We start from the raw sequence: 12,788 nt of genomic DNA on the forward strand, positions 1-12,788 counted from the left end.
CTCGTGCTCCTCCTCCTCCTCCTCCTCCTCCTCCTCACGCCGCAACTCCCGCGGAGGGTAACGATCAAGAATCGGCAAGGAACTTTAATTGGCCAAAAAAATTATTTGGCATATACGCCGATGATTGGATTTAGGTGCAAAAATCCCCCGTGCAAGCAGAAATCTAATGGGTTGTTTTAATTGTTGGTTCAAAATTTGAATTTGCATACACGAGCTTTAATAAAATATAATTATACATGTTATATCCCTCAATGTATTACTTGGCCACCCAACTTGTAGTTTTCTTGCTCTGATATTAGTTCGGAACAAAATGTGTTCCCTCTGCTATTCTTTGCGGTAAAAAAGATCCAAATTTGTATGAATTTTTATGATCAATATATTTTGGAAGTTTCTTTCAAATTTTTGTTTTGACAAGCTAAGCATGATTTATTAGTTATATGCTCCAGAGTCTTATTATATATCTTCTGTCTGAACAAAGGGAGGGAATTATAATGCACCATCCTTCAAATATCTTGTCCCTATTTTGGCTGTTCTTTGATGTGTTAGTTTTAATGTGTGACGCATTAAGAAAAAATGTTAAATTATATAATCCGGTTAAAGTAGGATCGATAACCCCATACATAAAGTTTATTAAATCATTGAGGTTTACAATTGGTAATTTGATAAAAGAGAGTTTCTTTATTCGCAACCAAAGTCTTAATTGGTTTCTAACCTACCTAAATAAGTTTACTAGTAAACCCCCTAATTTTGAACGATTACCTCTTTTTGACCCTTGTAGAAGTATATTACGAGTAAGAATTTTATCAGAACAGCCCATAAAAGGGGTGATCTATACCAACCACGGGAAGTTAAAGAGCTATTTTTATAACTCTCACTATCCTATCATTGAGACCGATGTAAGACGTGTGAGGTTCTCTTTGAGTTTCATACAAACAGTTTGAAAAACTCAGCGCCTCACTCTATATATATATATATATACACACACATATCAAACTTCATTTCTCGCATAGAACACGCCAAAAAAAAAATTCTTATAAAACCCCTCTCACATAGAGAGAGAACCTAAAGATGGCTGGTCTGCAAAGGTCGAGTGAGACCTTCAGAAGATCAGGCTCGTCGGGGTTAGTTTGGGAGGACAGATTCCTGTCGGAATATGAAACAAACGAAGAAGCCGTCGAAGGCAGAAGGCGGGCGGCCTCGAGCTCCGCCACTCCCGCAGCACCGGCTCCCTGCACATGCAGGGTGGCGGCGGACGCCACGGGCACAGGCACGGTCCACGTGTCGCCCGTGGTGGACCCTGCCGTCGCCGAAGATCTCCGGCTGCGGCTTCTGCGCGGTCTTCAGGAAGGCTGACAGCATGGAGAGGAGGAGGACCAAGAGCAAGAGGACCGGTCATCGCTAATGTCTGAAGAGGAGGCTGAATTAATTGACGTGGTTAGTTTTTGCACTTTAGTCCTTTAAAGTTTCAGCCTGTTCCATCGTCGAAATCCTGAAGCTCTGTTTTGACAAATTGATACCGGAAAGCCCTAGCTTTTAAATTTTTATTTCTCGTTTACCTTTTAATGTTGATATTAATTTCTGAGAACAAAATTAACATCGAATTTCTTACGCTCTGTGTAGAGATATCAAATTGTCAAAATTGAACTTCGGAGCGTTATCGGTATTAAAAAGGGTGAAACCTTGGAAAATAAGAGTGCAAATAATTCTTTTTTCCTTTCCTTTGTGTGTGTGTGTGTGTTTTTTTTTTTTTTTTTATTAACATGATTTGTGTTGTAACTAGACATGTGGAACAGAGTTACGTATTGTCCACATAGAGCAAATATTTTTCTTTTTATTCTTAGAAAAATATTGGTAAATTTGTGTTCTATGCTTGGAAAGTCTAGTTTCATCCTTACATGTTGATCCTTCTTGGGTTTGAGGCTTCTCGGTTATGAATTGTTTCTGAATCAAGAAGAGGAAAAGTAGACATACATCTAAAATGAGTATATGATGCTCTTCTATGCACATATGAACAGTGGCGGAGCCACATGAGACTTGCCCTACCCAGGGCAGATTTTGCGATATATATATTATATATATATATATATATATATATATATATATATAATATATATATATATATATTATATTATATATATATATAATATATATATATATATACTATATATATATAAATATATATATATATATATATATATATTATATATATATATGAGCAATATGGTATGCTTGGTACAAGCACAAAAAGTTGTGTTGGTAGTGATTGTCACATCCCCTCCACTCATTCAATATTGGGACCACATTCACATGGGTAGTGAGTGATGAGTATGTGACACATCACTACCAAGCACAAAATTTATGCTTGGTACCAAGCATACCCATTTCTCTCTCTCTCGTCTCTTCTCTCTTTATATATATATATATATATATATATATATATATATATATATATATATATATATATATATATAATACTATATATATTACATAACATATTCGAGACAGAGGAGAGAGAGAAGAAGATGAAAATACAAGGGGATGTTGAGCCTCATGCATTCACTTACAACATGGCGCTCTATGCAAACAAGGGCCGATGGATAATGCTACCTAAGATTTACTTTTTGCAATACCTATACTTGCATTATCTTTGGTCATTCTATTCGAGGACAATGGAAAGAAGCTATGAGCACTACAACAAAATGCACTCCGCTCAAAGCTAGGTTTTGTACCGACTCCGACGACGGAGGAGCAGGAGGACGAGGCATCTCCTTCGCCCGATGTTTGCGCCTTGGGATTCATCGCCAGCCAGGATTATTTTTTCGCCCAGGGCAAAAAAAAAATTCCTGGCTACGCCATTGCATATGAAGATTTATTGGTTTGCTTTCCGCAAAATATAATTATAATTAAAGATGATGATCTGGTTTGGATGTTGAAGATTAAAATAGATTACAATACTATGCTTTGTTTCTAAATTTTTTGTTTAGATCAGCAATTAAATGGCTAGTTGAACATACGATCAAATGGACATGTATCTATATGGATTTTAGAGATGAGCTTTGGTTTTAAAAGAGTGCATGTTTTTTCCTTTGATATTCTTGTAAACTGTAGCTTTGCATCCTATTCGAAAAATTAAATGGAAAAAACTCTAACCTTCAATATGCTGGTGCACATCACATGGAACTAACTTTTTTTTATTTTTTTAGAACCAAGGTGGAAAACACAGAAGTAGCTCTCTTGTTTGCACCCATGATAGCCCAAAGTTGGCTAGCTTTACACGTTCGATCTCTCATTGTTGTCAAACTGGATATTTCTATATATTATCAATAACAATGGACAAGGGTTGGTGACATTAGGTCCACGTTTTACTTGAAACAGGCAGGGGGGCGGGGGGGGGGTAAATTAATCCACTATCAATGCACGAAGGGGACATGGATATTTCTTTTTAGTGGAGTAGTTGACCAGGCCATGAGGATTAATTTGCAGATAACACCCTCCTTAGCGTAAATAAAACAAATTATTACATGGGCTGTTTAAATAGTCGGTTTCCATGAAATGAAATTACATTGCAATCTTAATTCGTAGCGTACAATTGTCATTAGTGGTTGGGCGCGCGTGTCAGCCATGAATGCAGTTCACCGTCGTCAATGTTTTGATAAGATTTGTATTCTCTACGTCCGAATATGATTCAACGGGGCGCCAAGATATTCAAGGGGGCTGGGGTTTGATTCATACCCCCAACAGCCACCCAACGGTATTGTAGCCTAGTAGGGCGTTGGGGGACCAAAGTAGCGGGAGGCTTTTATTCACTTCATAGAGGAAATTTCTATTATTATCATTTAGGTGTACTCATTGAATTTGGATGCTCCTGTATACTTGGAAAAAACAGAGGGTGGGCATGGTGTTCTTTTTTCAGCCGTTCATTCATGTAGTCATGATGGGAATTCGTTGGCATCGTGAAAGATACAAGCAGGACAAGCGATCCTGCAAAGGGGTCTCTGTGGGTGAAACATATATCGCTATCGATTCTAAAGTAATGTTAGGTATGAGCATCAGCGCCATCAATATCAGTACAATTATAATATCGTATGGGTGCGATCAGACTCCTCTATAAACTTGAACAAGGCAATTTAGTTGAGCCCCTGCTCTTGATTGAAAGCCTTGTTGAGATAAGGGAGAAGGTAAGAATTCAAGGGTTGGCGGCCTCGGCCATACCACCATTCTAGTGGTTGGCCTCGGTGACTATGCGCACACAGAACACTGGCATGAAAGCCGCGCTCTATTCGCGAATACAACAGCTTGAGGCAAACCTATACGAATGTCATCACTGACTTTAAAATTTGTACTGGGAAGCATGCTATAACATCCTTCCCGCCCTTTATAGAGGGTCCTCTGTAGGATTTCTTTCGGATGCTAGAATGAACTTTGAGGAGACATTTTGCACAAAAGCATCATAAATCATTTTCATGAGAGCAAACTATCATCACTTTTCTCACTAAACTACCACATCCGACGGCAGTAAGAGCAAGTTTTTACTTCACACATGGCATGTTTTGGACAGTTTTCATCCTATTCACTTCATCTTCTATACTACTTCCCTTCCTCCTCTTTTCAGGGTATTCAAGCAATTAATAACATCAGCAACAATTTTCAGTAGCCACGACATTTCTCTGTCGTTATAAAAGTACAAAACATACTTCTCAAATAAAGAAAACTTTCCCAACTTTCATGGTAGTTTAGCAAAAACAGTTGAAAACATGATTTCTTTCAGATGCAAGTTCTTTAAAGAAGTTTATGAAGGTTGCAAAAAGAAGAAAAATGCACATTAAATACAGCTCAAGCAACTAGGTAGTTTTACTCGCATATAATCTCAACTTTCTCAATTGAAGGTATCTTGCATAAAATATAGAATGTGATGTTTGATGAAGGGCTGATTCAGATTACATTGGATGAAACCCAACAAAACAAGGTAAAGAGGTAATATGTAAACAACATCAGAAGCGAAGTTCCTCTGTGCATTAAGGAAACTTGATTTACAAGTATTTTCTAGCAAGAGCTCGAACTTTTGTATCAAAGTGCGACGAAGTTATCCGTGACCCAGGTAAATATAGAGGATTCAACAGAATCTGTACAGATTTTTAGAAAGAATATATTAGTATGAACACTTTGAATTCAGATGAAGTTTACAAGGTTGACTTAGACTAGTATGAAATGAATCGTATTGTCCTTACACAAGCATAGAGAACAGTAAGACAGCAAAGTTAGAATTAAGGAAAAGCATTTCTGCAAGAAAAAAAAATCTAGTCATATAAAATCCATACAGCCAAACTAGATACCAAGGTAAGATCTATTGGCACACAGTAGCGTTTCCTTTCTTTTTCAGCATTTTACGAGGTGACCTACCGAATTTGCTTGTGCGTATGTGTGCTTCTTGGTGTTTTTTTGTTAATTTGGCTTCTTTTTTTTGGTGAGGGGGTGGGGTGGGGGTGGGGGGGGGGGGGGGTGTATGTATTTGTTCAGGATTGTAGTCTGGATTGGGGCTTTGTCGGGATTTTGAGTAAGTGTGTTATTCGTTTAGAACTAGGATTTGAAATTAAATTTAAAATGTTATTCGTTTAGGACTAAGACTTGGATTCAAATTTAAGGAGTTATTCATTTAGGACTAAGATTTGGATTTAAATTTAAGGTGTTATTCCTTTAGGATTAAGATTCAGATTTAAATTTAAATGTTATCCATTTAGGATACAACTACATATTTTCAACCTCAAACAGTCCAAAGAAAATTTTGTGCGTTTCTTATTCTCATCCCAGATTTTATTAGAAGCTCTATTCTATTTTAGTATTAAATACAATTCTTTTATACACACACACACATAATTATATATATATATATATATATATATATATAGAGAGAGAGAGAGAGAGAGAGCAAGACTCCTATCAACTTAAGTTGATGTCCACCAAAGTTTCTAACCACACATATATTAATATAAAACACCTTTTTATATAATACATGGATCCCTAGGCAATATGAGTGGTTAAAAACTTTGGTGGACACACTATTTGCTATCCACTTAAGTTGATAGGAGTTTTCACCTATATATATATATATATATATATGAACATGATTTGGTGTCTTGCACTAGAGACTAGCCATTGTGGAACAGATTTGAAGTTCATTTTGAAGGATGGATGTAAATGATTTGATCTGGACAGATACGTGAAGGTGAAACACACTCAAGATACATGCAGATTCAATCATCTAGACTTGAGGAACAAGTCATTCTCCAAATAGATCTATTCTCCTGCTGTTTTCTGTCCATAAGACTCATTATGTTCAGATTTTATCAATCTCTCTCTATATATATATATATATATATATATATATATATATATATATATATATATAATACTATTATAAAAGAGGATTGTGGTGTTACAACATTTCTTCCTAAAATGCCCATCACCTTATGTTAAACCACATGCATGCATGCAAAAATCACATACGTACATGGATGAAAATACAAATATAAGACACATAAATGCATGCATGAATACACATACATACTCAATTTTCATAATCTCTCCAATAATTACCATTAATTTTTCATTTAACCATTCAATCATAGCCTTCCTCCACTAACTCTCACTAACACCACAATTAGTTATCTACTAATTGCTCCATCTCTCCAACTTCCATCATCACTTTTATCAACTTTCTCTTATAAAAAAATGTCTTATATGTCTTTTGTGTATAAGACTAAGAAGGATGAAAAAGGTTTCTTTTGGTTATGCTTAAATTTACCATTATTTTCCTGTCTAATGGTAATGGAAACTTTTTTTTAGGTTATTGCACATCCCCAACCCTACCCCCACCCCTCCCCCAAAAATAATAATAATAAAAAGCACCCTCAAGGCCTCAACCCATTTACTAGCACTTAAAATCATTGGAATGCAATTCTTATATAATTATAAATTGTAATTGGAATGCATAAATCACATACATAAATGGATGAAAATACAAATATAAAACACTTATATCCATGCATGAATACACGTACATACTCAATTTTCATAACCTCTCCAATAATTACCATTAATTTTTCATTTAACAATTCACTCATACCCTTGCTCCACTAACTCTCATTAACACCACAATTAATTATATACTAATTGCTCCATCTCTCCAACTTTCATCATCACCTTTCTCAACTTTTTCTTATAAAAAAATGTATTATATGTCTTTTGTGTATAAGAATAAGAAGGATGGACAAGATTTCTTTTAGTTATGCTTTAATTTATCATTATTTTTCTGTCAAATGATAATGAAAACTTTTTTCTCATTAATGAACATCCCTAACCCCACCCCCACCCCTCCCCCTAAATATAATAATAACAAAAAGCACCCTCAACCCATTTACTAGCACTTAACATCATTGGAATGCAGTTCTTATATAATTATACATTTTAAGTATCAACGCTTTTTTTCGAGCCTAAACCAGGTATAAGCCCGGCTAAAACCATGCCGACTTTGGGCCACTGGCTTTTTGGATAGCCCTTGGAAATTGAAGTAACCAGACACTTATTCATGCAAAATATTGTGTTTGTGTTTATGGAGATAGTTATTTGCACTAGAGATTGTGCGCGGGTGTGTGCAGGTTAGAGAATCCAATCCTCTATATTCTTGGTTGTAGAGCATCTCTACAACTCACCAATCACATCTCCTCCTTGCATGGTGATCCCTATGAATGATATTCACTATATAAATTATATCACCAATTCTTTTATAAATATAAGGCCCACTAAATGATCCAATGCTATTAAAATACATAACTAATTGTAAAAGTTCTCTACAATCAAGGATGTAGAGAGTCCTTGCCTGTGTGTGCATTTGGTGCAATTTACCCCAACAAATAACCATTAATCCTCCACTAATTATCTACGACATCTCAAGTATTTTAACTCCACACTTGGCCACCGCGAATCATCAAGATAGTTCCAATATGGGTCCTACAGTATTGGATTCAATTTCCGACCGGGTTATTAAAAAAACTCCACACTTTCCTATGATCTTTTTGTGCTCTATGTATAAGATAACATCAAAAATTTCCCATCAAAGGAAACAACAAGATTATAAAATTCCACCAAACAAAAGTCACCACATTCTATCGATTTACCCACTTAATCTCTTTATACATTAAGACTCATTATGACACTGTTCATAAACTCATTAAATAACATTAATTCTTCACTAATTACTTATAACATGTTAATAGCTATAAAATCCCAATGAATGGTCAATAAGTGTGTTCACGTGCAACGCACGTACACAATACTAGTGTGTGCGTGTGTGTGTATTTGTTATATTTTAAATTTATCCTAAGTAATTAAAAACAAAAGATCTAAAGGTTTAATTATTAAACATATGTGAATAAATTTATAAAAAATAAATAGTCATGTGTTATGTTGGTAAATTATAAAAAGTAATTTCAAAAAATAAATTTATTTTGCAAATATTTTATTAAGATTTAAGATAAGTGAATATCATTTATCTTTCTTATAAAAATTAGATCAAAAAATTATTACATCTAGATTATCAATATAAACTCAAAATTTTAATCAAATTTTAAACATGCCACCTCAAATTAAAAGCTTCAACTCCTATATTTTTTCTCTTCTCACATGAGTTTGCACGTGTTAAAATTCTACTTTCTATATAATTTCTTTTGTTCTGCTATTCCTTAATCAAAATGAGAGTGTCTTATGAAATAAATTTTAATTATATTTGATAATAACAATCATCTAATGTTAAAAATCGTAAATTCCTAATTACATAGCTTTAAAGTTGAAGAATTCAACTAAAAAGGTTACTCTGAAAATTAAAATAGTCCATAAATTTTAGTTCGAGAATTCAACCTTTTAACCCAATAATACAAATCAAAAATTCAAGAATTCTACTAAAAAACTAAAAATCCAATCTAAGAATCCACAGCTCTAAACTAAAAAATACTATTCCTAATCCCAATCCAAGAATATCGAATTCATGGACTATTGCCCTAGTCATACTCAACAATCCAGAACGAATAACACTGATACGGATGTATCTTCTTTTCGGAACTTAGCGATCCTCATGGGAACTTAAGGATAGATGATTCTCATGGTAACTTGAGAATAGAGGTGTAAAACAACACAATGGAACACAGGTTGAAGCGTGGAACGAGACGACGAATCGAAGCATCCAGTTTTTAGCCCGTGAGTCGACTCATAACAGTCATGAGTCGACTCATAACAGTCATGAGTCGACTCATCAGATTGAGTCGACCCATGTCTGTCATAAGTCGACTCATGAAACTCAGCCGTTCTGTCAAAAGTCTCTGACCAGTCGACTCATTACTGTATGAGTCGACCCATGTGTCATGAGTCGACTCATATATGCACATGAGTCGACTCATCGAATGATTCCTGGTTCGTTTGGGTTTCTGTTTGCACGAATTCCTGTCGGGTTTCGGCTTGGTTATTTACCATTTTGTCATCCACGTTGTTACACCTATATAAGGGATTGTTTTAGGGTTTCTAAACAGAGGAGATGGTTAGAGATATAGATCTAAGGAGATTAGGTCTAAGAGAGATTAGTTTTGATCTAGAGAGAGAATCAGATGTAATCAAAGAGAGATTCTAATCAAGAGAGATTAGGGTTTAGAAAGAATTGAGTTTGTTTTCGATTCTAGTGAGATTGTGAGAGAGAGATTATAATCTTTTCATATCATAATCTAGAAAGGGTATTTTCCTTCGTCACATACTGAATTATTCTTGTTTCTGTCATCCTCTTCTCAACCCACCTTTGATAATTCTGTGATCAAAGGTGCTTGCATGGCGACTCGTATCAAGTTGGTATCAGAGCGATCAGATCCTGTGAATGGGACATCCTGTGTATAGTCCTGACTCGATCGCAATACAAGAATCTAGGCGAGATCCTTATTTTATTGAAAGGAGTCAGAAATTAAGGAAGAAGAAGATGGCTGAAATTGAGTAAGGAGATGCTAAAGGGCGAAGGGAAGAAGTTAAAACCTATACGTTATGATCCGTTTCGGATTTTCGATCAGATTGGTGATAACGCCTTCAAGTTGGATTTGCCACCTTACTTAGGCATGTATTCGGTGATCAATGCCGAATATTTGAAGTTGTTCGAACCTCCATTGTTGGATGATGAAGGTGGCGACAAGGTGATCTTGCCGCATGTTGAAGACTTGTGGTTTGATAGAGAAGAACCGCTGAAGGAAGATTGTATTTTAGAGCGAAAGACGACCGTGACGAGGCGGGGGACGAAGGAGTCGTTTCTCATTAGACGTCAAGGTCAGGTTCCTAGCAAGGCTAAGTGAGAGGAGCTCGCGAGTTTCCTCAGCTAAAGTTCTAACTTGAATGGGACTTCAAGTCCCTAAAAGGGGGACCTATGATACGGGTGTATCTTCTCTTCGGAACTTAACGATCCTCATAGGAACTTGAGGATAGATGATTCTCATGATAACTTAATAATAGAGGTGTAAAACAACACAGTGGAACGCAGGTTGAAGCATGGAACGAGACGACGAATCGAAGAATCGAAGCATCCAGTTTTCAGCTCGTAAGTCGACTCATAACAGTCATGAGTCGACTTATTAGGTTGAGTCGACTCATGCCTGTTATAATTCAACTCATGAAACTCAGCCGTTTTGTCAAAAGTCTCTGACCAGTCGACTCATCACTGTATGAGTCAACCCATGTGTCATGAGTCGACTCATATATGCACATGAGTCGACTCATCGAAGGATTCCTGGTTCGTTTGGGTTTCTGTTTGCACGAATTCCTGTGAGGTTTGGGCTTGGTTATTTACCACTTTGTCATCCACGTTGTTACACCTATATAAGGGATTGTTTTAGGGTTTCTAAACAGAGGAGATGGTTAGAGATGTAGATCTAAGGAGATTAGGTCTAAGAGAGATCAGTTTTGATCTAGAGAGAGAATCAGATGTAATCAAAGAGAGATTCTAATCAAGAGAGATTAGGGTTTAGAAAGAATTGAGAGTTTGTTCTCGATTCTAGTGAGATTGTGAGAGAGGGATTGTAATCTTTTTATATCATAATCTAGAGAGGGTATTTTCCTTCGCCACATACTGAATTATTCTTGTGTTTCTATCATCCTCTTCTCAACCCACCTTTGATAATTCCACGATCACAGGTGCTCGCACAGTGACTCGCATCAAACACCCCCTACATGTTAACCATAGTCCTTAAAAATCTGACCTCATTACATCATAATAGCTGAGTGTGCATTAATCTTGAATTTTCCTCTAAACGACCAGGGGATAAGAATCAGGAAGTTTCCTTAATACCCAAGTATTTAGTTCATAACCAATCTTTCTAATTAATAGCATTCTTTTGGAAGTTAAAGACCAGAAATTATCAACATGTTTGTTCAAGAAGCACAGACTATGTATGTGTAAACAGATAGCTGAGCTATAATATAATTCTGCAATGTTGCTAAAATTCATATGGCAACCAACCAGCATCTTTCCTTTTCCAATTGTCAAAAGTTTCAGAATAATTAATCTTGTAAAACATATCTAGGTCCTAAAACTATTTTGGATAACACCAGCGAATTGAGCATGGATAATCAAATTTATCCTGTTACTCTCTTAATTTCTGAAGAATTCTGTAAAAATGAAGATCCAAGTGAAAATAAATAATACATATCCTGTCATGCAAGTGATAACAAAGATGCGGGACAATTTGAAAAGAATATATGCGTCTAGCAATACAGAATACGAATTATATATGTCAAAAAGAATCAACATTTGTTGTTAAAATTAAAAAAGATGAAATGTGGCCGAGAAGTTCTTTCAGTATAAAATGTAGATGAGAAGCAACAGAATTACCTTAATATAAAGTTCATGAACCTCTTGGAAAAAACTTTTTATCCCATCCTCATTACGTGAATCATGAAGCAGCATCAATCTAGTGTGTGGATAGAACTGGTTAAGGAAGACAAAGTATTTATACAGTGCTGGACTATACAAAGAAATTATGATGGTCAACATGTTACTAAATGAGAAAACAACTTAATCAGAATGGTTAACATGTTCCAACATAAAAAAGGCACTTTTATAGAATACAATACAATAATAAAAATTATCAAGTAGCCCATACTGCAAAAAAGAGTATTTACCATTTAGCTTTCAAAAAAAGAATACCTCATTTTCCAACAATCATGTTATTTTATTTACTTCTACAAAAAAAGGCAGATGTTAACTTTATCACTACTTTGAGAGCTACTGCTCATTTCCTATCCAAAAGATACAAGAATATGTTAGTGTGTTCATCTCCATAAAACTTAAACACCCAAAAAAACTGTTATATAATGAGTTAAGCAGGTATTATCAGCCAAGTCATTTATCCATCAAAAAACAACTGCAACAATAATTTATGTGATAGGATATGACCAGCAGTTACATACACAGACACCACCAAGTCATTGAACCTGTCAATGGCCTTCAAAAACCTGCATGTATCACAGAGATTAAATAAAGGCCAAAAAAATACTAATACAGAACAATCAACAAAGACATTGCAGCATACATTATCTATTTTTTATCTGCGTGAAACTAATATAAAATATATGTGTAACAATACTGCACTGACAATGTAAGCCTAAGACAAAAAGACTCACATGGCACTTGTTGTCCATGCAAGGTCCTGAACAATATCTAAAGCAGCATGCAAAATAAATTGGTGCTGATGAGCTGCTTCTTCTTTCTG

The 12,788-nt window shown here is 35.5% G+C and overlaps 2 protein-coding genes across 2 annotated transcripts; one reads left to right on the top strand and one right to left on the bottom strand.

Moving 5' to 3' along the window:
• On the top strand, nt 1,026-1,867 carry LOC109832438 (uncharacterized protein At1g15400). The gene is given in 2 exon segments (XM_020399799.1): nt 1,026-1,299; nt 1,301-1,867. Coding segments are annotated over 2 exon segments (333 nt in total). The 5' UTR covers nt 1,026-1,068; the 3' UTR covers nt 1,403-1,867.
• On the bottom strand, nt 4,828-12,788 carry LOC109835554 (trafficking protein particle complex subunit 2; the record flags this gene model as incomplete). The annotated part of the gene is made up of 4 exons (XM_020403521.1): nt 4,828-5,123; nt 11,909-11,994; nt 12,470-12,531; nt 12,700-12,788. Coding segments are annotated over 4 exons (330 nt in total), but the record flags the coding sequence as incomplete, so codon positions are not given.

Source organism: Asparagus officinalis, chromosome 3, assembly GCF_001876935.1.
Source record: "Asparagus officinalis chromosome 3, Aspof.V1, whole genome shotgun sequence".
Taxonomy (NCBI): Eukaryota; Viridiplantae; Streptophyta; class Magnoliopsida; order Asparagales; family Asparagaceae; genus Asparagus; species Asparagus officinalis.